The sequence below is a fragment of the Manis javanica genome, chromosome 13 (genome assembly GCF_040802235.1).
Source record: "Manis javanica isolate MJ-LG chromosome 13, MJ_LKY, whole genome shotgun sequence".
NCBI lineage: Eukaryota > Metazoa > Chordata > Mammalia > Pholidota > Manidae > Manis > Manis javanica.
The window spans coordinates 78,519,533-78,547,029 of NC_133168.1; the positions used below are offsets into that span (position 1 = coordinate 78,519,533).

The following is a 27,497-nucleotide window of genomic DNA, read 5'->3' on the forward strand; positions in this document are numbered from 1 at the left end:
GGGGGCAGGTGTCCTTCTGCAGGGAGCCCCCTTAGCTGTGTTCGGAGACCTAGCCTTCTATCCGGATATGCTTGGTTCCCCAGGACGGGTCCGAGGACCACCTCACTTAAAGACCAGCTTGTAAACTTTTTATTTTCCCTTACGAAAATAAATTCCAAGTACATTTATTAAAAATAAAATCTATTTTTTAGTGATGGGCTATTACAGAAAGCCTAAACAGTCAGTGGTTAAAGCAGCCTTTGGTTTTAAAGACTATTTTTCAAGCACAGAGAAAGGGACATTTTTCTGCAGCTTTCTGCTTATATGACTCATGCTCACAGTATAAAATGATTTCGCACAAGCATATTGTTCTGGAATATTTTAGAAAATAACTTTACATTGTAAAAAGTCAAATGTTTTATTTTGTTGCAAAGTTGAAATACAGAATATAGGGAAGAAAATAAAAACTAATAATCTCATAACTATTCTCATTTTGGCAAATTTCCTACTAGAATGACATGATTATATTTAGTTTTTGTGCATATATATATATACATCTATATATACTGATAGACTTACATGTTTGACAACATTAGGAGTGCTCTGTGTAGTTTTGTGTCCTGCACAATATGTGTAATGCTGTATCAGGAGGACTTTCCCAAGGACACTGGGTTAGATTATACACGAACATGGAGACTCATGAATCACAGAGGGTGAATCATTGTGACGAAGTGGCTGGCATGGAAATGGAGGTCAAGGTCAATGCTGACGGAGAGCAGGCTTAGCAACAAGTTAAGCAGAGAACATGTTCCAGCCCCTGGCTTATATCTCTCCCCTCCACAGCCAGGGACCAGCCACAGAAGCCCTCACAATTGATCCAATTTCACATCTACCTTCTCCTCCTCTTTTCAGGGTCAGGAGATGGTGAGATCGTATTTGAGGGAAAGAAGGAACAGTTGTGATTTAAGGAGAAGGAACAATGTAAGTTTACTGCACACATGCTGGCAAGGTCAACACGGAATCTCCTGATGGAAAGTCAGACATCATCAATTGGAACAGAGAGCCCACCACACCGCTGGTCCCTGCCTTCAACCACAGGAACCTGCTCGCCTTGTGTCCGAGAGAGCACATGCCAGTGCTTAGAGGATAAAGAGTGGGCTTTAGCAAACAGCCATGTCAGTTTGCAGCTGTTTTTAAAGTGACAGCTATGCTGAGATGTAACCTACATACCATTCAGTTCATGCATTTAAAGTGCACAAGACAGTGGGTGTTAGAATAGTCATGGAGCTAAGCAAACATCACAATTTTAAATCATTTCTATCACCCTGAGAAGAAACCCCATAGCAAGAGCAGTCATCCCCCTTCCCCCTGTCCCCCAGCCCTCACTGACCTGATTGCTGCCTCTGGGAACTTGCCTATTCTGGACACTCATACAAATGGAATCACACGGGAAGCCTGATGTCTGGCATCTTTCACTTGGCAGAATGTTTCTAAGATTCATTCGCACTGTGGCAGGCATCAATATTTCATTTCTTTTTATTGCTGAGTAACATTCCATCATATGGATGCTCCACACTTTATTTATCCATTAGTTGATGGATATTTGGGTTCTCAGTGTTTGGCTACTGCTGCTGTGAACATCTATATGTAAGTTATTGTGTAGACACATTTTTGTTCCCCTTGGTTAGGTACCCAGGAGGTTGGGTCTTACAGTAACTCTGAGTGCTTAACCTTCTGAGCGAGTGCCAGAACACCTGTTCACTTCTAAGACATTCAGATGATCCTGAACAAATGTCTAGTATTTTATTTCTATGGAACTACAGTTCAGTGCTAAGATTATTTTGTTGAAAGCTGGGGAAAGTCAAAACCTGCTTTGTTTCGTATACATTTTCCTATTCATCGTTGCTTCCTCTACACCATTGAAAGAACTATTCTTTACAGTTATATTCTTATGGGAATCTTGGAATATTTGGCCAAGTTCACTTGACAGTTTTAGAAATATAGCTACAATAAATGTGTTCACTAAAGAGCATGGCTTATGTTATGTTGCCATTGATAATGCTGAATTAAGAACTAAGTGTTTGCAATAAAGTAGAAGAATGCCTATACTGGAGAATCCAGACTTTTGTGTACATACGAATTACGAGGACAACTTGTTAAAAAAAAAGGCAAATTCCAGGCTCTGCTCCTAAGGGCATATGATTCAGTAGGTCAGGAGGGGACCTAGGAATCTGTTTTCCACACCTTTGCCCTCCCAGGTGCACACAGGTGATTCTGATGCAGGCAGGCCATGCCGACAGGTCACCCCACTCAGGTCGTCAGCTGCATTAGCCACTCCTCCTTTCAGACTTGAGTCTCACCTTCTCAGTTCTTGGACACCTTATTTGGAAAGATTCTTTCTCTCCTTTGAACCAAGATATCTACATCTATATGTTTGTTCTATGCACTTACTTGCCTATATTGTTGGTTGTATGTAGTTAAAAATACATGGATCTTATCTACCAGCTAGATAGTGACTTGTGTGCAGAGAATGACATATTTTTGTACTGTGCCCCTCCTTACCATGTGCTTGATGAGGACATAGTGATATAGGATAATCAAGTGCTTCCCTGACATCTTTGAGCCTCACAGACCCCAAAGGCCTAACCATGTGTTTTCCTACCCTTGGCAGATATGCCCAGTGCCGGGCAGGAAGGCCCCACACCCTACTGGCTCCCCTACAAGCCAGGCCAGCTGCACGCCCCTCCTCCGGGTCTTCAACCTAACAGAATTGTGCAAACAAGCCCATCACATCCTTCCTGGGAACCAGGGGCCACCTCCCTCCCTCGTTACTGCAAGGCCTGCCTCCCAAGCCCCGACTTCACGCTGCTCCTGAGAGCAACCCCAGGCGGCCCAGGGTGGCATGTGCGCTCCCCTGCCCTGGGGGATGAGTTTCTGTGACTAATAAACCACCATCTCACCTGTCCAGTGCTGGCTGTTGGGAGTTTGGCCACTGCAGACTTTTTTGGGTGGGGGATCCCCCCCTCACCAACAGGGTGAATCGGAGGGGTCAGAGCACACGTGGGTGTGCACACGCACTGCTGGGCTTGGAATGCAGACTTTGGATCACGGATTTATCCTGACCCTGTGTTCAGTGCTTATGCTGTCCTGGAGGGCAGGCACAGCAGGCTGGGAATCAGCTGGACTGTATTCCCAGAACCCAGTCACCAGGACAGAAGGGAAACAATACAGTCAGGAATCACATTTTGTTTAAAACTGAGCAATCCAGTCTGCCTGACAAATTCAGGCTGACGTGTCCTCCACACTGCGTCCTAACAACCAGCTCCCGCTCTTCCTCCTCGAGGCCCTGTTCACCAAATGGTCTGATAGAGCAGAACGAATGTGGCATTTATGCACTACGGCTTTTCTCTGAAAACTGTGGACATTTTGCAGGGATACATAAAATATTCAGGGAAATGTCTGTACTATTTATTATCAGTTAGAGCGGGATGTGAGTAATATGCTCCTTTAGAGAGATCTTCAAAAATCACACAACAGTCAACAGATGGGTATTCACTCAACCAGCAAGAGGGGTACAAGGCAATGACGTGCCTCAGGCAGGGCAGCCCTGCGAAGTCCTCACCTTTCAAGGTCGCTTTCTTAAGAACTTTCATTGCATAGAGCTGTCCAGCATCAGACCCCTGGATCTTCCTTACCAGGAACACCTTAGAAAGAGAACACAGACCACCTGAAATTAATGACTTTAAACTCATTGTCTTTATTTGATTGACTAGTGGATACACAAAGGAGTTTAGAAAAATTTCAATGAAATAAACACACTGTAGGAAAATTATAAATGCAAAGTTTTCTGACTTCAAGGCTGCCCACATCTAATTCACTAAAGCCCCGTGGTGAACAGCAGGCTGTGTCTAGGAAGGACCTTCATTTGTCTCCGGCAGCGCTGGCATTCGATTGAACATTTTCTACCAGAAGTAGTACCACCCTTTTTTAGAAGACAGCGATCCTTCAGAAACACACACACTAACCAGAAGTTTAAAGGACACCATGGGGTTTACTGTAAACGCCCTCTGCCATCCCCCTGTGAACCCAGCCCTGAGGGTTACTGCCAATCACACAGGACAGAACGACTCTCAGGATAAAGTAGCTTCACTTGTTTTGAGGTTTCTTCCCCCAGATTGTAGTTTTGAGTAGCTTAAGTTTATGGAGTTAGTCTCTAAATGGCTCTTAAATATACTCAGTGAACACTTAACACTTTCTGAAGCACATTTTGAGGTACCTAATGGAAGAAGACCAAAAAGGGAACAGTTAGAGAACTTGAGTGAGCTTAGTCATATTCATGATTGCTGTTGAAGAAAGTCAGTAAATAATAAGCACACACACACCCAGGGTACTTCATGAAAGAAAGAACAAACCCCTTCCATCAAAATGAAGTATCTGCATTTTCTAGCAGTATTTGGAGAGGGGCAGGCCGCCGCAACAGCACACACAGACAGAGCTGGCCTCCGGCAGACAGGGGGCAGCCTGCATGGGGTGAGGGTGTCTCTCCTTCCCAGGGCCTCCCTCTCTGAGCCTCGGGCCAGAAAGGTTGCTAGCACCCAGGCGTCTGGTGAATCTGGTTACAGAACCTGGCCCACTAAGTGTGGGACTCTTATGAGGGGTCCTGGTTTCACTGGCCACAGTTGGAGGTGTGGCATATGGATGAGGCTGTGTGCGGGCAAGAGCCCTGGGGCAGCCCACTGGCCTGCCTCCCCCCAGGGAGACACTGGCATCCAGTCTCGGGGCAGAGTGGAGGGCCACAGACAGTGCCCCAGCACCACATGCCCCGTGAGGACCCAGCTGTCCCTCCCTCCTAACCTTGGCACCGCTTGGGTCACCATCCCCCAGACGGGGCTCCCCAGGTCAGCAAAAGCCCCCCTCCCTCTCCACAGAGAGGCTGCCTGCAGCAGAGGGCCCAGGAGCCACGGGCAGCTAGAGGCGGACTAGAGGCCGCTTTCTGTGGCCTCCGGGCTACACTCCCATGAGAGTATGCTTGAGAGGCGTGTGACGTGTCCGAGCCCCCGTGGGTCCCACAGGTTTGTCTGCCAGTTGGCTGCCTGTGGGGCAGACCCCTGGGGGTGCAGGGGCCCAGGAAGCAAGCTCGGCCCTCCTGCCACCCACCAGCCTCTTCGGCCTGGCAGCTGCTGCAGACTGGGGCTCTGCCTAAGGAGAGGGGGGCTGGGGTCGAGGCCCCCAAGAGGAAGAGCTGTGACAGCAGGCAGAGGGTGTGTGGAGAGCAGCTCTAGTGGTGGGCCTTGGGGCCCTAGAGTGGCCGGTGGGGAGTCATGTGCTGTGAACACCTGCTGGCTCGCTCATGCTCCAAGTCCCCTTAGCTCCAGCCCCCCCAGGGAGCCGGTGTGGATCTGAGTATTTGGGGTCACTGGGGTCAGCAGGGCAGGTGGGGATGGGTGGGGGCCGTGAGTGAGCGGCCCCAGGGCAAACTGCCTTCTCCTCAAGTCACTGTGCAGAGACGCAGCATGAACAGCTGCTCTGGCCCTCGTGGGCTTCGCCTGGGGCACAGAGCTCTCCCCACCCCGTTACACGGACACTGACTTGTCAGAGAACTAGTAATGACAGTAAAACTCCTCTGTCAAAATGGGAGGATGAGTGAAGTATGAGAAAGGTGTGTGTGTGCGGCCAGCCTTTGGATACTTGGAAACAACCTTTCCGCTCCTTTTCCATCCCTTATTCCACCGCTCCCCTAAATATAAGGAGAGGCACGCCTGAATGCATATGTCCATGCACCTGAGAGCATGGATTCAAGGAGCTGTGAACACCCCGATCCCTGAGTCTAAACTGAGAACCAAGCTCACAGGCAGCCCTCAAGATTTACTTGAAATGATGCCAAACTTTGCATAGTTACACATAAAACCTTTTTGTCTACTGTATTTCAGGCTTTAAAAATGAGATCATTGATAGTAATGGCTATTTACACTTACTTGTTTTTTTGAAAGTTCTATTTTTATTTTTGAAAAGAACAGGAAAAATTCCATTTCATCAGTACCTTTCAAGCTCCTGCTATGTGCTGGGTCCTGCACGTCACCTGGCGCGGCCGCGGGGTCAGCCCCATGGGCATCAGGTACCTACCAGCAGACATGCAGCATCCCGAGAAAACCAACAGAAGCTGTAAAAGTCAACTTCAAAATTAAACGTGATGATTCGCGAGGAGGCTGGCCTGGTCGGCTGAAGGGCCGGCACCCCAGCATGGCTGCACCCTGCGTTTGTCTCCTCCTCTTCTGTCAGGCTTGGGTGATCCGGAATACGCTTCAGTGTGCTGGAATGAGTGCCCGGACAACTCTGACCATTCCAGCAAAATAGCCTGATTGTCACAGTTGATTGGGTCGGCTTTTTTTGGGCTCCCTCGTTTCATTTTTAGAACTGCCTGCTTGGCAGGTCAGTGTGGGGCGCTGCAAAGATGTCATGAGATGACACACAACCGGAGGCTGGGTCACCTTAAGCCACCCCAAGTCACCCCGAATCTTCACATATCCCTGTAGTCAGCGAAGTCGTGACCTGGTTCTCTGAGCAAAATTCTCAGCCGTCGGAACTGGAAAATGGCAATCGCTCTGCAGTGTCCGCCAACACACAGGACAGCTAGGTGGCTGCCATAAGCTTTTGGAGGACTTTAGGGTAACAATGTCCCCCAGAGGAAGACACTTGAAGACCCATTCTTACAATGCCACCAATTAACTGACAGCAGCAAGGATGTTTTCTGACTTGGTTTGATCCCTCCCCAGATGTGGGACTCCTACTCTGAAGAGCATTCCACAGGACATGCTCAGGGAATATACTTCAGGGCGGCCCTGGTGCTCATCCACGTAAGGGTGCCTGGCGCAGCAAGGACATGGGGAGGGGGCAACAGCTTGCTTCCTGGCTCTGTGGCAGCCTGGTGCCTCTGTTTCTAATGTGCCAATGAGCATCCAGTTAGCATCCTTCGCGCCAGTGCTAGAATGTGCTCTGCCATATTTCCAAAGCACTTCACTGCTTCCCAATTCAATGTGATGGCGCTTTCCTGTATGAGGATAAGGCTGTGTTTCTCTTGGCCAGACACCACCACTACCCTCTGCTCCCTGGATAGCACCGAAACAGGATGGTTTGAACAAATGACAAATGACCAGAGACTGCCTCCACTTCCCGCAGCAGGTTGCTTCAGCCCCACCCTGCACTGTGCAGGACTGGCCCTGGGACAGGTGCCCAGGCTGCAGTCTGGGTGGTCCCATAGGGGGTCAGCTGGAGGCTGCCCTCAGCCCCTGGGGAGATGCCATCCCAGGGGCTTGCCCTCTGGGTTCTTGTACCTTCTGGCTGCGAGAATACGTTTTGCTCATTTCTGTGTCTCCAGCACAGAACTCCTGCCATCACAGTAATGGATGAACAAAAGAATGGAGAGAACCAGTGAGGCGAGCACAGCCTGGGATGCTGGAGCCCAGATTCATGCCAGTCCCTGCGCTTTGCAGCAGAGCAAGGGAAATTTGCTACCAAGAGCTTTCTGCACCATGACATCTAGTTTTGACCTTCTTTTCCTTAAAGGAGATCAGGTAGGTCACTCCCACGTAAGGACACACTATTTTTACTTAGAGAGAATAAACTAACACGGGGCATCAGAACACATGGCTTTGCTTTCCCCTCCTTGCTGACTCTGCTTTTATAAAAAATTCCTAACAAGCAGCCCTGTGTGGAAAACACTATTTATATTTGTGTCTGATGTTGGCTCCAAATCATTCCCAGGGGACTTCGGAGTGAAGCTTTCCAGAATAACGCCTTCGACCAGAGTTCTGCCACCTCAAGTCAGCAGCCTCGTCCACTGGGAGCCCTGAACCTCCCTCCCAACAGCTCTGGTGCAGCCGAACTGGATGACACCCAGCAACTAGTGGGGCTGAAACACCCGAGACACCCCTGCCGAGTCGTCTTTTATTTCTGAACTTCACTTGCATCCCTGTGTATGACAGTGTTAAGTGTAGACGTGTGGCTGGAGAGGCCTGGGATGGTGCATGAGGCAGGGACCACTCCTGGGGGACCAACCACTCTGCGGGGCGACCACTCTGCGGGGACCCACAAACACCATCACTTGACTTGTTGTGCAAAGACTTTCTTTAAAGCAAAGTTGAAATTCAAAATAGCTTTTTCCCCTCCTATTTTCACCCCCAGGCCTCCGAGGAGGACATTTTCAAGGGTAGTTTTTATTCAGTCTAGTTTCTGAAGGGACACCTTGGGCCTCGAATCTGTGTTTCTGTTGTGCTCAGAGGGCACCTTCCCGTCTCTGCTGCTCCCAGGCACCGGGAGACGGGCGGCGGCGGCGGCCAGTGCCAGGGCATGACTCCTGCCACCCGGCACCGCCGGCTCGGCTGCAGGCCCACCGGGGACACGGATGAGCCGGCCAAGAACATGCTCCATGGGGCCGACTCCTTCAAGGACACACACGCACCAGGGTCCGTGAAGGGGCAAAAGGGAGGAGGCCTTGCTTGCCTCTATTTCAAAATCGTGATTCTTTGAGAAAGAACTATGCCACCTGCTTTTTCCCAACATTCCTAATTAATGGCAAGACATTCCATTACTACATGAATAGGCTCTGCCTTGTTTTCAGTGATGGCTTTTCACACTGTGAGATACTGAAATCTTCATTTCCTTACTTCCGTAAATACCTTCTGAGCCATATAGCCATTTTTATAGGACACAAAATTTTGAATACCAGTAATAGCATTTGGTTCAAACTAATATGTATATACATTACTGTTTCCTCCCACATCACCATGTGGAAGAGAAAAAGAGAAAAGAAAAAGTCATTCTATTCTATAACCAGGTCAAAGATAAATTTCACAATCAAATGTTCATGGTCTGTAAGAGATTTTCAGAAGGTCACTGGCATACTATTGATCCTACATTAAATCAACAGGAGCCAGATTTCAACTTGGCAGAGTCCTACGAAGAATGGAGAGATGTGGTGGTCGTCCACACACCACACAAAATAGTTATTTTAAGGCGCCAGGACTGTTCTGCTGACACGCTAGGAAAGGCTGGGTTCGTCGCTTATCCAGGCCATGCTGTCAGGGTCTGCAGGTCCCTAACAGCGGCACCAAGGAGGCAGAGGAGTCAGCACTGACCTCGAATGACTCACAGGTCGTGACCCTGCAGTACGTGGATGAGGCCCCACACAAAGAGCCACCTATTGCTCATTTTCTGAGGGGAATTGGTTCTTATCATTTGAAATATTTTTTTAGTTTTACCCTTTACTATGAGAATGTTTTATTTTTAAAAATAAGTCCTTTTTTTAAAAATTATGAATTATTTGTAAAAAATGCACAAATCTTAGTGTACAGCTTGATGAACTTGATACCCATATGCACTCATGTGCATTGGTTTTAATTGTAATTTGAATATAAAAAAAGGAAAAGCAATTCTCTGCTATGAATGATTCTTACAGCTTATATTCTGTCCTAAAACTTTCAACAGTTCAACATGTCTCAGGCAATTGCAAGATGGGATTCAAGTCTTATTTAATCCATAGAATAATTATTTATCCCCATTTGATAGGTGGGGAAACTGAGTCTTAGGCAAAGTAACTGTGACTGGCACGGAGGGTAAGGAGTAGAGCCCGGGCTCCTGACTCCTGAGCGATGGCTGTGCAGGCCAGTCCTGAAGGGCACTGTTTTCTGCTTTGTTTTCTTGTTCTATTTTTGATTTCTTGTTCAGCCTGTGCTTTCAACGATGCACTGGCTCAAGTTCTGGAATCCTGCTCACCCTAGTGATGAACTAAATGCCCAAGCAAGCTCTAAGGAGAGGGAGCATGTGATACCCTCAAGGCACAGGCAGCCTGGCTTTGCGCGGCTCCATGGTGATGGAAAGCGCGTGCCAAGCCAGAGAAGGGAGGACGCTTGCAATTTTCATTCCATCAGCCTCTGGTCCATGTGTCCTTGGTGTTCAGGGAGCACCTCTGCCATGTCTCCTGTCATCATTCAAGTGCTCCTGTTGTGCGACACAGAGCCAGCCACAACAGAAAGAGACTAAGAGGGACCCAAAGGTCTGACTTACCTTTCCATAAGATCCTTGTCCTAAAACTTTCAAGAGTTCAAACTGGGAAGGGTCAGCCTTTTCAAATCCTTCTTTGACATGATGACTGATGTCAATCTCCTTCACAATGCCTTCTTCCTACAAGAGAGGGGTGACATGATAAAACACACAAATCAACGGGCTCCTCTGTGCTTCTCACAATTCCAGCCTGCACGATAGTCAGAAGCTGAGCCTGTTACAGATTTTTAGGACTGGAGTGGGAAGCTGCGACGCCGCATAGCCTCACATAACTGTCTTACTTATCTGTGCCTGTTGCTCCATTTTTAGGGCATGGGAACCTCTGATCTTTTCCCCATGTTTTTTGTCATCTGGTCTTACCATTATCTCAAGGAACCGTGGAGGGACTCTTGACAAAACCCATTCTTTTCCTAACAGTTTGGGCAGAAGTTTGGATAGGGATGAACACAGCAGCTGGGGAACAAAATGATCCTCTGAGGACTTGTTTCGACCTCCACTGCTGTGCTCACAGGGGTCACCGATACGTTCCATCTGTGGAAGTAGTCTGTGAAATGCACATTTTTTATCCTTCTTATTCATACTATCCCTGACAATTATGCCACAGCTAATGCAAAGAACATTTCATTGTTATCTTAGAGATTCCATCTCAGACGCAGCAGTCAGATAAGATTTTCTGCCAGTCCAGAAAATGTATTTCCCAGTAAGAAAAAAAGTCCTTCTTGATCTTTAAAACACTGACAGAAATCACTACAAATTTTCATCAAAGAACTTTGTCTTTTCACAGATGCATCACATCACTTCACTTGCAGAGGGGCATGCTACCTGCCCAACATCAGGAGTTTGAAACGGAAAAACTGGGATGTAGGTATTTTTCCCGGCAGCAGAGCCCAAATGCTCCCTGGTTCTGGGTCCTCAGCCTTTGCACCCGTTATTTCTTTTATTCCTGAAAAACTCCATGGTGATTTTATCCTGGCTCAGGTTACACAGCCAGGAGTTAGAATAGGGTTTCCAGTCAAGAACAACTTTAAAGTCACACACACTTCCTTCCTAGATTTTAGTCTAAGAGCAAGTATTTTCAAATGAAATCGTAACAGCAATAAATTACATTATAGTGGTCTCTCTTCAAAATGTATGAAAAAGTTCAGTTTCTCAAAAGTTACCAATTTCATGATCTCCATGGACCTCCAGGATTGGACACCTTTAAAAGTAAAGAAAGGTTGTCTGTGCTATAAAAACTCACACAGCAGCTCAGTGGCCTATGCTGTTACCTTTTGCTTTTTAAAATTCTTAAAGTTAGGGAAAACACGTCAATGTCCTCACATCTGTAAGGATCATTTGCCATTTTTGTAAAACCAATGGTTTCTCTACTTGTGAAAACAATGAATAAAAGTCAAAAAATGTATTCTGGTAGGTTCATAAGGTTTCTATGAACTCAGAAGACAAGGAATCACAATATGGCTGCTTTGTAATAACTTCTTGAAAAAATAAGAATGCTGGGAGCACAGGCCAACCAATGGCTATTACATTTCGATGGCAGTTTAGGGTGGGGATCATGTTTACAGACATTCCAGCCTCACACCTCAGGCCTGGACTTGCAGGGCCTGAGCTATGGAGACTGTGCACACTTTGAGGGAAAATCCCTCCCTTTGTAATAGGGCCACTTAGAAAACAAGGCCACAAGCTGATATTCAAAGAAATTGTTCTCCAAGTCCCCAGAGAAACACAGGTGTTATCTTTTCCTGCCATTGACTTGTCAGCTGACTAAAGAAATAGAAGATTGTCACTAAAATGAGAAGAGAATACACATTTTCTATTAATAAAAAGCACCTCCTGGCAGTGGGTCCGTTACCACAGCCCGGCTCTTCCAGTCAGAATCCTGGCTTCCCTCCCAGGTAAGTCCAGCCACATAGCCGTGTCGATGCAACACCCACGTTATGACGAAGGTAACAATTCACACCTTTCTGTGACTTCATTTTGGTCACGTGAACACATTAACAGCCACACTGCTGAACAAGAAGCAAAATTCAATGGCGCCCAAAGGCACGGGGAGGCGGGAGAGAACAGGGCCCAGAAACAGGCGGCTGAGGCTGCAGACTCTTATCTGCTCTCTTCCGCCCCCTCCCCCAACCCCCACTTTATGGCCCACGTGTGCGTTTCTTGAAGATTTCTAGATCATCCCTGTTCTTCAGCAGCTTTCTGGCAGGCCAGAGGCTCACAGCCGTGGTCGATGAGGTCACTCGCCCACAGTGATACCAGTGCACACCCCTCTGCCTTGCAAATGCATCCCTCAGGCAGGCGTGTCCCGAGCTGGCGGGCAGGTTCTAGCCTTGGGGCCCACAGCATCCACCTGGAATAAGCGCCCAAACAACTCTGACCATTCCAGAAAAATAGCCCCTGATGGTCACAGTTAATTGAGTTTATCTGAATATCATCTTCTCCAAGACCTAACTTTCACATACTGCTGACTTGACATCCTATTTTTTTCAAAATCAATATTTGGTTAAATGCTTGGTAAAGACCTCCATCAGAACAAGCTGTCGCTGTGAGGTCTCTGGCAGGGCAGAGCAGGGAATGCCGAGGGGCCTGGCTGGCGGTCAGGACGTCAAGCTGGTGGGACTTCACTCCCACAGGGTCGTCCTGTTTCCGGCCTACCCGTAATGCAGCGGGAAGCCTGCACCTGCCTGCCTGCACCTGCTTACTAGTCAACCAGAGACGCAGAGCCCCCTGGACTGACCGCTGAATGCTGGTTCTCACGATCGCACACGGCTGGTGTCTTGTTGCTTCTCTGATCAGAGGGGACAAAAGCACATCCTCAGGTGTTATTGAGGAGGTTTCCCCAGTTTTTCTCACCAAGAGAGAATCTGAGGTTGGGCCCCAAGTTCTCCAGGACCATCAGTAAGAATTCCTTTACAGTAGAGGTCAGTGGTCACACATAGTAGGTTTGAATCTTCAAAAGGGCCAAGAATATTCTCCAAGGTAATGTAAAAATTCAGTCTTCATGGATTGCTTTTCTTGATACACTGGGAAGATCACCCCCGTAAAGTTGTCTTTGGGATGCTTAAGTCAAAGGTCCAAACTGTTCAGTTTTCCAGCACTCAGTGGCTAAGTAGCCCTATGACCTGACTCCAAGGAGGACACTGACCCACTGGGGCAGAACTGTGGGCTGTGTGAGTGCAATCACTTGGACGTCCTTCAGCAGACGTGTGGCTCAGGAGCGACAAGCCGGGTGGTGAGTCCTCTGATGGCACAGCACGGACTGAGAGGGCACGGGGACACACTGTCGGAGCACCTCAGCAGCAGCAGCCAGGGCAGAGGAAGGCAATGGGGTTCTGCTTACATAGCAGATGTCTGTCCGTGTGTTTCAATGTGAACACATGGCAACAGTTATTAAACCTGATTGCCACGATTGCGGGAGTCTTTCCCCAGCATGCCCATCCTCATAGCCCTTCCTCAGACAGTGGGGTCTCAAAGCATCCCCCATGCCCCTAAGAGAAGAGCTGCCCCCCACTCACAGAGCTGGCATGTTTGTGAGTTGCAGGAGGCAGGCAGAGCAGAACCTGGAAGGATGGGTTATTCACACTGAGAACCTTTAGCAAGTGCAAATAATTTGCAGAAGGACCACAAGAGGCCACAGAGATGGGCAGTGATGACAGCACCAGTGACCATGGGGGCAAGTATATGGGATGAGGTTCTGTTCTAGAAAACTGCAACCTATAAAGAATTTATGGTATGACAGAGAGTAATCAGCCACAATGAGGCAGCTCTAAAGAGCCACTGGGCCTGTGTTTTGGAAAAAGAAACTCTAGTGTGAGCACCAGCCTTCCTGGGCAGATGGAGGCGGGCGGAGGGCAGGGAGAGCCGAGCACAGCGTGCTGCCAGTCCCACAAACCACACAGCCCACCAAGGGGCACGTGTGCTCACACCTTCTGGCCCAGGAGTCCCACTTCTCAGAAGTTATAAAACAATTTGAATATTGAGTATTGATAGCTGTTAGCTATAGTGTTTTTTTTTTCAAGAGTGAAGAAATAAGAAACAATTTAAATGTCCAACAAATGCAAAAGAATTAAGTAAATGATGACATGTCCACCAAATGAAATTTTACACAGACATTACAAGTGACTGTGCCATCTCTACACAGGCAGACCACAGGGATGGCAGTATAGTGAGAACACAGTGACCCTATAGCATCTATCTATGTTGGTACTGACCTCACTGGAGGAGGTGAGGACTTGATACTGTGGGTGAATGGTGAACCACTGTGTTATGTATTTGAAACAATCATAAGATTGTGTATCAGTGCTATTTTAATTTAAAAAATCGATTGTGCCATTTATAATTGTTCCCGGAAAAATGAACTGCTCAGGTGGAACAAAACATAAAACATGTACAGTGTTATCTGTGTGATGAACATTACAGAATGTTACCAAAAAAAATCAAATAGGAACTAAGTAAAATGAAGAGTCATGCCATGTTTACAGACTGGAAGATTCAACAAATTTTTAATTCTCCAAAAATTGATCTGTAGGTATAATGCAATTCCTATCAAAATCTGAGCAGGGCTTCTTATAGACACAGACAAGCTTATTCTAAAATGTATGCGGAAATGTAAAAGGCCTAGAAAAGCTAACAACAATTGGGAGAATAACAAAGTGGGAGAAATCTCTCACTGGGTCACTATAGCTACAACAGCCAAGACAATGCGGCACTGGTGGAAGGACAGACACACAGACCAATGAACGGAACAGAGGACCCTAGAACAGACCCATTCTAATGCACCCAGGTGATTGCTAATAGGGGTAACAAAGTAATTCAGTGGAGGAAGGGCAGTCTTTTCAACAAATGGCGCTGGAGCACTGGACTCCCAAAAGCAGAAAAGAAAAAAAAGACATTTGACCCAAAACTCAGGCTTTGTAGAACAATGGGCTGAAAATGGATCCCAGACCTCAATGCAAAACTATAAAAGTATTAGGAGGAAAGCTTCAGGACCTAGGGATAGGAGAAAAAAAATCTTAGATGTGGCACTAAAAACATGATTCATAGAAAACAAATTTTCATACATTGAACTTAATCAAAATTTAAAATGTTTGCTCTACAAAGATGGCTAAGAAGATGAAAAGAGAAGCCCCAGACTGGGAGAAAATATTTGGAAACAACTTATCAGGCAAAGGTCTTGTATCTATAACAAAGAATTATCAAAATTCAACAGCATAATAAATTATCCAATTTAAAAAGTAGGCAAAAGTGTCATTTCACAAAAAAAGAGAGAAACACATGAAAGTATATTCAACATCACGGGCCATTATAGAGATATGTGAACCCACAATAATTTATCACTACACCTATCAAGGATGAAAATTTAAAAAACCCAGTAACATCCAGTGCTGGCAAGGATGCAGAGAAACTGGATCTCTCAGGCTTGCTGGTGGGAATGTAAAACAGCACAGCCACAGGTCAGTTTCTTATAAATGAAATGTTCAATTACCGTACAATCTGGTATTGCATATTCGCTATTTATCCCAGATGAAGACTATGTTCACACAAAGACCTGGACATGGTAGTTCACAGGAGCTTTGCTTGTAATACCCAAACTGGAAATAACCCAGATGTCCGCCCAACTGGTAAATGTCAAGCAAATGGAGAGAGATCACCCTGCAGGATTAAGAAAAAGCTACCGATACGCACAACTTTGATGAATCTCCAGAGAATTATGCCACGTAAACAAAGCCAATCTCAAAAGGTTATATAAACATGATTCCATTTGTATAACATTCTTGACATGACAAAATTATAGAGAAAAAGAAAATATTAGTGTTTGCCAGAGGTAAGGGGATGGGTGTGTGTATGTGCTCATTAAGAGTAGTAGGAGGCATCTTTGTAGGTGGAAAAATTCTGTATCTTGTGGTGATGGTTTCATAAATTTACAGCTGTGATGAAATTACACTGAACTACACACATACGTTCGCAAATGAGTCATGTAAAACTAGTGAAATCTGAAGTCTGTTGACTGCATCACATGTCAAATTCCTAGTTTTAATATTGTACAATAGTTATACAAGACATAACCAGTGGGGGAAATTGAGTGAAAGGCAAACAGGAGCTCTGTTTAGCTTTTGTAACTTTGTTACTAATTATTTCAGAATAAAAAAAAATTAAGTGAATTTGAAGTCTATTTGGCAATGTTGAAAGACCCTTGTTATACAACTTTGAAGAAGGAAGTAAATAAAGTTTATGCACATGATAATTACCATGACAATTTGTAGGAAAGGTATTTTGGGAAATAATTTGAGATACTAATGGTTGACGATATTAGAAGAATATAAGTAATTTCTTTCCTGTTTTCTAAATTTATTTAGAAATACAAAAATGATCAAGAAAATCCACGTTCCTATATAAGGAAATTTAAAACAATAAAGTCACCTCCCTAACCATTTACATGGGATTCCCAGGCTCACCCACTGCTATCATATTGAGCTATAACAAAAATACTCATGATACAAAGTTTAGGCTGTGAGCTAATTACCCAAGTAAGATCATATGCTGCAAAAAACCCCAAAAGATGGAAGTCAATAGTCAGTAATTTGGACACCATTTCTGGGTGAGAATAAACCTGCCATTTGGTGAAAGAGAAAGGCTCAATATTTTTAAAGCTATTAGAATTTTCATACTCAATGTGCAAGATTCCTCTTGTGGATTGACACAGAATTTCCAATCAGGGGACAGATGGTAAACATAAATATGAGCAGTATGGAGGTTAACACAAACTTTCCAGCCTGACAGGTGGCCAGGGAATTAACAGATTTTTTTCCTGGGAGACAGGGTGTTTGGGAGTGGGTATGAATTCACTGGAAACAAAAAAACTGGTTTAAAAGTGAAATTAGAGATGTCTGCTAAGCATGACCTAAGTATGATCAATTTACTTCTCTTAAATGATTTTGTAGATACAAATGTGAAAGGTTTTTTTTTCTTGAATAGCAATGAGTTGTCATAAAAATCAACTGTAGTTTTGCGACATGTTTGTGTGTCAGATTAATAAACCCTTAATCTTAGAGAGAAGGTCCCTGTTCGTGGTGCTCCCCTCAGAAGGCCGAGGACACATGCAGTACTTGGGGCAACAGAAAGGAGCTATTTCTGCCCGCACTCTTGTCCCAACTATTTTTCCAGTTTCCTGCTAAAAGTAGATCCCAACTAACCTCAGAGAAGATTGCCAATCTTAGAGAAACTGCCAGTTTCCAAACACCCATGGCATGTAGCTAGCCCTGGTGTATACACTATTTATCCTATCCCAATGACTCTTACAGAATCAAGACCAAAAACAATCATGAATTTCAGAATGAAGCTTAAAACAATTTCAGTGGTAATATGCAGATAATCTTTTGCCAGTTTCCAAACTGTTGAAAAGCCAAAACTTTTAGACAAAAATCTCATTCAAAGAAGTTCGCTGAATAACCATCCCTCTTTCTTTTTTCAGACCAACTTAGTTGACATTTTAAAAGATTATGAAATATTCTGCTTAAAAAAAATCAGACATGGCTTAAAGCCTCCAAGTGCCCCATCAGCCCACCCATACCCCACCACCCTCCACCCAGAGCCTCGAGAGCTGTCAGCAGGGAGAAAGCAGCCCAAGATAATCAACTCCATGGAACCAAGCTACCTGTTGAAATCCGTACATGTCAGTTTTTATCAATATGAGCTACACATTACAGATTTCCTAACAGGAACACAGATGAGGTATTTCCAGCGAGGTGCCTGCATTGGTTTACACAACATGGTGTCCTCTTTGGCTCTTTCACAATGTAGAGCGCTGTCACCAGCAGTTCCACTCTTGTTCCCAGACACCAAACATGGAGAATCTAAAGAGCCACCGCAGGTCCCCACAGGCATGTGGACAATGAGCATCTTACTCTGCGGCAGATGGACTTCATCCGCCTCAAGCTCCCGGTCACCCGGTCGCCGCGATGCTGTCTGAAAGCAGCTCGCTGACTCGGCAGGTGCTTCTCAGCCTAGTCAGAGATGATGTGCAGGGTAAATACAATTCAGTTTTGATCAGTTGTGTTATCAGTTAAGTCCTTCATTACCAGCTGGCCCTGGTCTGTTCTTAGTGGTACCCTCCTGCCTGGCAGTGTGCCTGGCTCACAGTATTTACTCGGTAAGGGTTTGTGCAGGAATAAATGAATACCTTGGGGGGAGGGGGTTGTTAGAAAGTGTATCAAATGCCCTGGTGTTTGGCATCCCCAGGATGCTCACAGCTGTGAGACCCCCTCCATGCTCCACGGCTGGGTCAGTCTGATAAGCGTCACTGTAATTTATGGCATAAGATGTGGGCTTGGGAACTTCCCACGCTCTTGGGGTAATTATTTGTATTATACATAATTTCTAGATTCAAAGAAATCATACAAAGAAGTTTTTAAAAGCCTATCCCAGCTTGGGGTTTTGCCAAAACACCTTGGCCACGTTCAACAGTTTCAGGCATATCTATTTTGTTGCCCATCAAGATCACACAGTTGGTCTACAAAAGACATAAATGATTGTAGAGAAAATCCTAAAACTTCTCTGAAGCTCTAGCAGTGGTTTGCCAAAAAAGTTAACTATCTGTCCTAAAAAAAAAAAAAAAAAAGATTTGAAAAGTTGTTTACAAACCCCTGTCAGTTGAGGATATTATTTGAATCGCCAAGTAAAAGTTCTATCATTTCCTCAGTATGAAGATGACTGGGGCTTTATTCTGCGGTGGAGCGGTGATGGGCCACTCTCTACACATAAGCCCTGACCCTGGGATGCTGGCTGGGGTCCTTGCAACAGCTGCAGGTGGCCAACAGCTGTCAATTCTGCAGTCAAACTAGGACGTGTATGTACCCACTGGGCCATGCTGACAGCTTATAATCTGAATGGTCCCATAACATTAGCATATGAGCATATGAATAAAATGTTGAACTTAAAATTCCTACATTAGGCTGAACTCCCACATTGCAGGTACCAAGTCCCTTGGCCACTTACACTTATTCAGACTTTTGGTTAGACTCCTTGATACAAGACAAGGTTTAGAAGGAACAGGATTCATTCAGACACAATGAGACTGGTGTCTTGAGTAGCAGGCATCATGGGCAAAGCAGGAAAGCCCCTTGGGGACAGCATAGCTAGCCCAGCCCTCTTCCAAGGCAAGTCCCCTCTGCCATGCCCCTCCTGACTTGTGTCACATTATCACATTATTGGAACCACTGTTGATGACACTGTTATGAACCAAACAAGGACTGCTTTAAGCAGACTTGACTAATTTCTGTGGCAATTATACGCTTATATATTTTAAAAAGAAAACCAGCCTGCTATCACCTGTTCTGGATGCTTCCAAATTGCTCTCCCTCCCCAGAATGACAGCTTTGGAATATTAGTGCAAATCCTGCTGAGATGTGTATGGTATTCTTGGATCTTACGAAGAGCTTAGTGGCCCCCCTGAAAACACACAGGGCTAGTGCATTTTTTCATGGGAAACAAGTATGGTGTCTCCGAATGAGCTCTCACCAGCAGAGCCCCAGGGCAGTGGCCGTAGCTGTCCCAGCCTGCATGCACATAGAGTGGACGGCACGGGTGGTCGGCTGCGGCTCGCAGAGCTGCCCTCAGAAGCAGCCGACGGGCTCACCAGGTCAGCCTTCAGCTACTTTTCTCACAGACTGATCTATTTCTATTATCCTTCAAACGTTTCAAAAAGTGGTTACCCAGGAAATTAGTACTGCCCTTTGCCATAAGGAAGAGCTTGTGATTTTCACGAGTGTGTGAACACTCTAACCTTTGTTTCAAGCCTCCTGGCTACCACATTCGCAGACAGCCAGGCCAGCCAGACAGCTGGACGTGAGGCCAAGCTTCGCCTGCCTCCTCTTACCGGGAGAACCGCATGCAAAGACTTAGCGAGGGCCAGAAGCTGCCACCTGAACACGATTCCACAAGGATTTCTGCCCCCCCCTGCCATCCCCTCCAACTCCAGTGCATCCAGTCTGGGGAGGCAGAGATGCACAGGAGCAGTGAGGAGTCCCAGGCTTCACCTGAACAGGGCACAGGGCCGGCATGCTGGGGTCAGCGAGGACACTGTCCTCGAAAGATTCACACTGCCTGAGGCATGAGATCAAGCACGAAAACCAACTGCTGATTTCTTTTTAAACAAAACAAGCACGACCTTCCACGTGGTGGGGAGGGAGCCAACCTGTGATGAATCCTGATGTGCACCTGAGGAGCTGCTCTGCTCCAGGACTCCACCAGCAGCCTCGGTGCAAGGCTCACAAACACATAACTTACACACCAGCTCAGAACCCACCGGAGGAGAGGCAGTCATGAGCTTTACAAAGAGAAGCGGTAATTTATGGAAGCTGATCTTGAATGAGTTTAGGGATATTTTTCCTCCTAGAATTTTTCCCTGGCAGCTAGAATACTGGTCAAGGGATGGCAGAAACATTCGGTCAACAAAAGCCACGCAAAAATTATCAATTTCTCCAGCAGTCTGGACTCGATATACTAAAAGAGCTTGAACCAGGAACACCCAGCCTAAGCAAATTTGCTTTTCTCGAAGCACATGGCAGGTCCTTTAAGCATCTCTTTATGAGGCATTTCCCTGTCGCTGAGATTTCCTAATGGCTGAGATTTCTTTATTCTGATGGTGGACAAAGGGTAATGATGGAGACAGCGCATCATTTATGAAGGAAGAAGAGAGACCCAGGAGCACTGGCCTCTTGATAGGGACCTAAGTCCTGGGCCATTGTCAGGGACCGGATGTGGTGCCCTGAATCCCTATGTTGAGGCCCTGCCCCCCATGTGCCGGTGTTAGGAGGTGGCCTTTGGGAAGTGATGAGGTCACGAGGGTGGAGGCTTCACGAGAGTGATCAGTGTCCTTGTAGGCAGCCCTAGAGAGCCCCCTGGCTCCTTCCCTCACACAAGGACACAGCGAGAGGACAGCGTCTATGCCCCAGGAGGAGGCCTCCCCAGACACTGGCTCTGAGGGGCCTTCATATGGACGTCCAGCCCCAGAAGGTGAGAAGCAAATGTCTGTTGTCTAGAAGCCCCCAAGCATGGGACATTTCTGTTATAACACTAATGGATCAAAACAGACAGGATCGCTGGAATGTGGGGCTCTGGAGATCTTGAAAGAAAGATGATTTTTGATTCTCTTCCTCCTGTAATCCAGGAGTGACCCATATTTCTTCATCCTGGTGTGGACTCACATCGGGAGAGGCAGCACCCAAATGAACATACAAATGATGCACACCTTCCTTGACAATCACAGTGAGGACACTCCGGAGGGGCCTGTGGGCTGTTTCCCTGGGGCGTGTTAACACCTCGGTGTCGGCTTGGAGCTGAGCACTAGCACTCCAGGCAGGGGCTCTGCAGTGCCTGGCAGCTCCCGCAGACACCAGACCAGATGCCCTACAAGCCCTGCTCCCCAGATGCTGCCCCCTCCTTCCCCAAGGCCCGCTGAGAGGTGGGTGCTTGGTGGCGGGTCTGCGCCTTGGCCGCTCCAACTGTATGCAGGCAGGCAGGTGCCGAGAAGCCCATCTGCCGACACCCATGCCTCGGGACCCTCACCAGGGCCCGCACGTTACACCCGTCTCACCACACACACTCTCCTGTCCGTGCCACGGCATCCATGCTTGGGCAGTGGGCCATGAGGCCCCTTCCCGCACCCAACGGCAGACACAGGACCTGAGAGGGAGGGGTAAGCAGTCAGGTGCAGAGCGCTCTTCTCACATGGCCTGCGGAGGTGAAGCCCTGAGCAGTCCTGGTAGTCATGCCCCCAGGGACTTGGACGGCCAGGAGGCTTGGGGACAGAGCTGAGTGGTCCCATGCTGAGCCGACCTCACAATATCTGGCACGACTCAGGTCAAATTAACTTGGTTTGTTTATGGAGGCTGGTGGAAAAAGGAATGGATGGAATTATGCCAGTAGAGTAACACAGAGGCACTCAGAGTTTTATGTTACCCAAGCTGAATGGGAACAATCTCAGCCTCACGCGGGGTTTGCATGTCTGCCTGCAGGTTAGGGGGAACGAAAAGTACTGTTAATGAAGATTTAATACCATGTAGTACAACTAGAGCTTTCCATGTGTAAGGAAATAATAAATTACAAAAAAGTCAAGTTACTCCTAGGCCAATATCAAGAGACCACAATAAAACTTGACATGATCCTAGTCTACAATTTATATACAGATATCCTATCTGAACACTCACCTGCCTATTGTTTCCCAAAATGACTAGAATGGTCTACCCCAATTTGGTATCCAAATAGAAAGCCTGGTACAAGCCTTGATGGGCAACCATGCACGGGTGAGAACGCAGGGATGGTGGCTACAGGGTGCTTGCCCGGGCTGGGGGCATCAAGGTCCTCTGCCACACTGTTCAAGGAAAATGTTCTCTAAGAAAATGCAAAACCTGATGAAGAAATGGGTGTGGCTAAGAGGTTTAGAGAAGCCCCCCAAAGGAGGAGAATGTACAGTGATGACACATCTCTGGGAGGGAAGCTTGTGAAAGAGAAGGCTGGCCACTCCTGATATTCAAACCCTTACTACCCCTCCTCTCCTCACGAGGGGGCTGATTTGGGGGAAGATGAAGGCTTTTGGGACTGTCCCATGGGCAGCATCAGAGATGCTGTGGGCTTGGCTCTAGACCACTGCAGGGAAGCGAGTCAAATCAACTCTTCAGTTTCTCAGGATACAGAAGTTGTATGTACACTACACTGCAGTCTAGTGAGTGTTCAACAGTGCTACTTTTAAACAATGTACATACCTTAATTTGAAAATATTGCTGAATAACCCTGACCATCCTCTGACTTTTCAGCCAGTCACACCTTTCTGCTGGGGGAGGGTCTCGCCTCCACGCTGAGGGCTGATTGCTCATGAGGGCAGTGGCTGCCGATGGCAGGGGCGGCTGGGGCAGCCGCGGTAAGACAATGAAGTCTGTGGCACCATCCACTCTTCCTTTCACGAACGATTTCTCCATTGCACATGATGCTGTTTGATAGCATTTTACTCATGGTACCATTTCTTTCAAAATTGGAGTCAGTCCTCTCAAACCCACTTAGAAGAAGCTACTGCTTCACTACGTTGGTGATATTCTAGATCCATCTTCACTCGCAACAGATTCCATCTCAAGAAGCCACTTTCTTTGCTCTCCCATTGGAAGCAGCTCCTCATCTGTTCAAGTTTTGTCATGAGATGCAGCAATTCAGTCACCTCCTCAGGCTGCACTTGTGATTCCAATACTCCTGTTTCCCCTACGCCTGCAGTGACGTCCTCCACTAAAATCATGAACCCTGCAGGTCCTCCATGAGGGCTGGAATCAACTTCTTCCCAACTCCTGTGAATGTTGATATTTTGACCTCTTCCCATGAACCATGAATACTCTGAATGGCACCTAGAATGAATTCCTTCCAGAAGTTTTTCCAATTACTGCCCAGTTCCATCACAGGAATCCCTATCTATGAAATGTGTTTTTTTAATATTAAGGCTTGAAAGTCTACATTGCTCCCTGGTCCATGGACTGCAGAATGGATGCTGTGTGAGCAGGCAGGAAAACAGCATGAATCTCATCCGTCCCCATCAGAGCTCTTGGGTGACCAGGTGCCTTGTCAGTGAGCAGTCATATTCTGAGAGGAATCTTTATTTCGTGAGCAGTAGGTCTCAACACTGGGCTTAAAATATCCAGTAAACCATGATGTAAACGGATGGGCTGTCTTCCAGGCTTTGTTGTCCCATTCACAGAGCACAGGCAGAGTACATTCAGCATAATTCTTAAAATCCAAGGATTTTCGGAATGCCCAGTGAGCGCTGGCTTCTACTTAAAGCCCCCAGTGGCACTCACCCCCGACGAGAGCCAGCCTGTCCCCGGAAGCTGGGGTGCCAGGCACTGACTCTCCTCTGCAGCTGTGGAGGTCCTGGATGGCGTCTTCTCCCCACAGAAGGCTGTTCGTCTGCCTGGGAAACCTGCTGGGTGGCGCAGCCGCCTTCACGGGGCCCCTCAGCGGGGCCTCGGGACACCTGCTGCAGCTCCCCCACCAGCCCCTGCAGCCTCACCTGCACTCGGATGCCATGGAGACGCTCCTTTCCTGGAGCCTCAGAGCCAGCCTCTGCCGGCCTCAGACTTTCTCCTGCAGCTTCCTCCCCTCTCGCAGCCTTCGTAGACAATGAAATCCCTCTCATGTGAGCAACATGGCTGTTTTGCTTTCCAATCACTTACTGGAGAAGCATTTCTAATTTCTTTCAAGAACCTTTCCTTTGCATTCACTTGGAAACTTGAAAGGTACAAGAGGCTCAGCTTTCATCCTATCTCGGGGTCTGACCTGCCTTCCTCTCTGAGCTTAATCATTTCTAGCTTTTGAGTTAAAGTGAGAGACGTGCTACTCTTCCTGTCACTTCAACACTAGAGGACATTGTAGGGTTATTCACTGGCCTAATTTTAAGATTGTTGTGTCTCAGGGAATAGGAAGGCCCAAGCAGAGTGAGAGAGACAGGGAACTGCTGGTCAGTGGAACAGTCAGAACACACACAACATTTAGGAATTAGGTTTACTGTCCTCTACGGGCACGGTTCGTGGCACGCCAAAACAATTATAACAGCAACATCAGAGATCACTGCTCACAGACACCATAATAAATATAATAATCAGGAGAAAGTCTGAAATATGGCAAGAACTACCAAAAGTGACACAGAGGCATGAAGTGAGTAAATGCTTTTGGGAAAACGGTGCCAGTGGACTTAGAAGCAGGGATGCCCCAAACCTTCAAGTGTTAAAACACAAGTGTCTGCAAAGCTCAATAAAATGAGGTCTGCCTGCAACTAAACACAACCCACTCTCCTTTTATGCTTTGTTTCCTAAGGAAATTGCTCTTAGAGAAGCAGCTTTACTAATATAGCCCAGGAAAAATGCAAAATTCACTTTGGGAAGCAAGAGGTGCACCTTTTTGCCCCATCAGCCTCCAGGTCTCTTCACTGGGAGGTCTGGGAGCTTGGCAGTGTGACCAGAACAGAGAACGCTGGAAGTCGCACACCGAGGACTATCACGTGTTTGCCCGACTGCCACACAGTGCCTCTGGCCCCGTGTTTCTGGGTGTGATGCGCCTGAGGCTGACTTTGGAGGCACACAGGGTAGCAGGAGGCTTGACTTCCCTGTCCCACAGCTCCCAGTGGCGAGCCCCCAGCTGACCCGGGCAGGGCACCCGGACGGTGACCAGCAGCCATTGTTCATTTGATTCATTCACCACTTAAGACATTCACTGCCTGCCCCACACACTCCTTTTTTTTCTGTCTCCTCTCCAATATTAAAAAGTTTCTACAGAAAATGAAAATGACAACTGACAGATTTCTAGATGAAGTCTTCTTTCTTACAGCCAACTTTTAAGTGTCTTCTTGAATCTGTTCTTTAAGGTAAAGTGTTTTGAGTACTTCCTTTCCATTGTAGGAGTCCTCATTCTGACACTATAAAAATGGTCATTTTTGGTGGGGAGCCAAGATGGCGGCATGAGTAGAGCAGTGGAAATCTCCTCCCAAAAACACATATACCTATGAAAATATAACAAAGACAACTCTTCCTAGAATAAAGACCAGAGGACACAGGACAACATCCAGACCACATCCACACCTGCGAGAACCCAGCGCCTTGCAAAGGGACAGCCCAAGCCAGGCGACACCCACAGCAACAGCAGAGATAAACTCCATAGCAGCTGGGCAGAAAGCAGAAGCCCTGTCTGCGCGCAGCTACCCAGCACAAGCCACTAGACGTCGCTATTCTCCCAGGAGAGGAAGGCCACAAACCAACAAGAAGGGAAGTTCTTCCAGCCATCATTCGTCCCAAGCTCTACAAACTATTCCTATCACCATGAAAAGACAAAATTACAGGCAAACCAAGATCACAGAGACACCAGAGAAGGAGACAGACTTAACCAGTCTTCCTGACAAATAATTCAAAATAAAAATCATAAACATGCTGACAGAGATGCAGAGAAATACGCAAGAGAAATGGGATGAAGTCCGGAGGGAGAGCACAAATGCCAGAAAGGAGATCACAGAAATGAAACAAACTCTGGAAGGATTTATAAGCAGAATGGATAAGATGCAAGAGGCCATTGATGGAATTGAAACCAGAGAACAGGAAAGCATAGAAGCTGACACAGAGAGAGATAAAAGGATCTCCAGGAATGAAACAATATTAAGAGAACTGTGTGACCAATCCAAAAGGAACAATATCCATATTACAGGGGTACCAGAAGAAGAAGAGAGAGGAAAAGGGACGGAAAGTATCTTGGAAGAAATAATTGCTGAAAACTTCCCCAAACTGGGGGAGGAAATAATCAAACAGACCATGGAAATACACAGAACCCCCAACAGAAAGGATGCAAAGAAGACAACACCAAGACACATAATAATTAAAATGGCAATGATCAAGGACAAGGAAAGAGTTTTAAAGGCAGACAGAGAGAAAAAGGTCACCTATAAAGGAAAACCCATCAGGCTAACATCAGACTTCTCGACAGAAACCCTACAGGCCAGAAGAGAATGGCATGATATACTTAATGCAATGAAACAGAAGGGCCTTGAACCAAGGATACTGTATCCAGCACAACTATCATTTAAATATGATGGCAGGATTAAACAATTCCCAGATAAGCAAAAGCAGAGGGAATTTTCTTCCCACAAACCACCTCTACAGGGCATCTTACAGGGACTGCTCTAGATAGGAGCATTCCTAGAAATAGCACAGAACAAAACACCCAACATATGAAGAATGGAGGAGGAGGAATAAGAAGGGAGAGAAGAAAAGAATCTCCAGACAGTGTATATAACAGCTCAATAAGCGAGCTAAGTTAGGTGGTAAGATACTAAAGAGGCTAACCTTGAACCTTTGGTAACCACGAATCTAAAGCCTGCAATGGCAATAAGTACATATCTTTCAATAGTCACCCTAAATGTAAATGGACTGAATGCACCAATCAAAAGACACAGAGTAACAGAATGGATGAAAAAGCAAGACCCATCTATATGGTGCTCACAAGAAACTCACCTCAAACCCAAAGACATGTACAGACTAAAAGTCAAGGGATGGAAAAACATATTTCAGGCAAACAACAGTGAGAAGAAAGCAGGGGTTGCAGTACTAATATCAGACAAAATAGACTTCAAAACAAAGAAAGTAACAAGAGATAAAGAAGGACACTACATAATGATAAAGGGCTCAGTCCAACAAGAGGATATAACCATTCTAAATATATATGCACCCAACACAGGAGCACCAGCATATGTGAAACAAATACTAACAGAACTAAAGGGGGAAATAGACTGCAATGCATTCATTTTAGGAGACTTCAACACACCACTCACCCCAAAGGATAGATCCACCGGGCAGAAAATAAGTAGGGACACGGAAGCATTGAACAACACAGTACAGCAGCAGACGGACCTAATAGACATCTATAGAACTCTACACCCAAAAGCA

The 27,497-nt window shown here is 46.5% G+C and overlaps 1 protein-coding gene across 11 annotated transcripts in view; it reads right to left on the minus strand.

Annotated features, from left to right (window-relative positions):
- RPS6KA2 (ribosomal protein S6 kinase A2) overlaps positions 1–27,497 on the minus strand; it is a 291,734-nt gene that overhangs the window by 66,621 nt on the left and 197,616 nt on the right. For 9 of the 11 annotated variants that reach the window (XM_073219882.1, XM_073219881.1, XM_037020845.2 and 6 more), the window contains 2 exons: positions 10,042–10,158; positions 3,602–3,683 (listed from right to left, as the gene is read on the minus strand). In XM_073219882.1, coding sequence (XP_073075983.1) covers positions 3,602–3,683; positions 10,042–10,158 — 199 coding nt within the window. Of the gene's footprint in view, positions 1–3,601; positions 3,684–6,019; positions 6,251–10,041; positions 10,159–11,865; positions 11,919–27,497 lie in introns of those variants that run through there. The other 2 variants (XM_073219886.1, XM_037020851.2) reach the window with 2 other exon arrangements.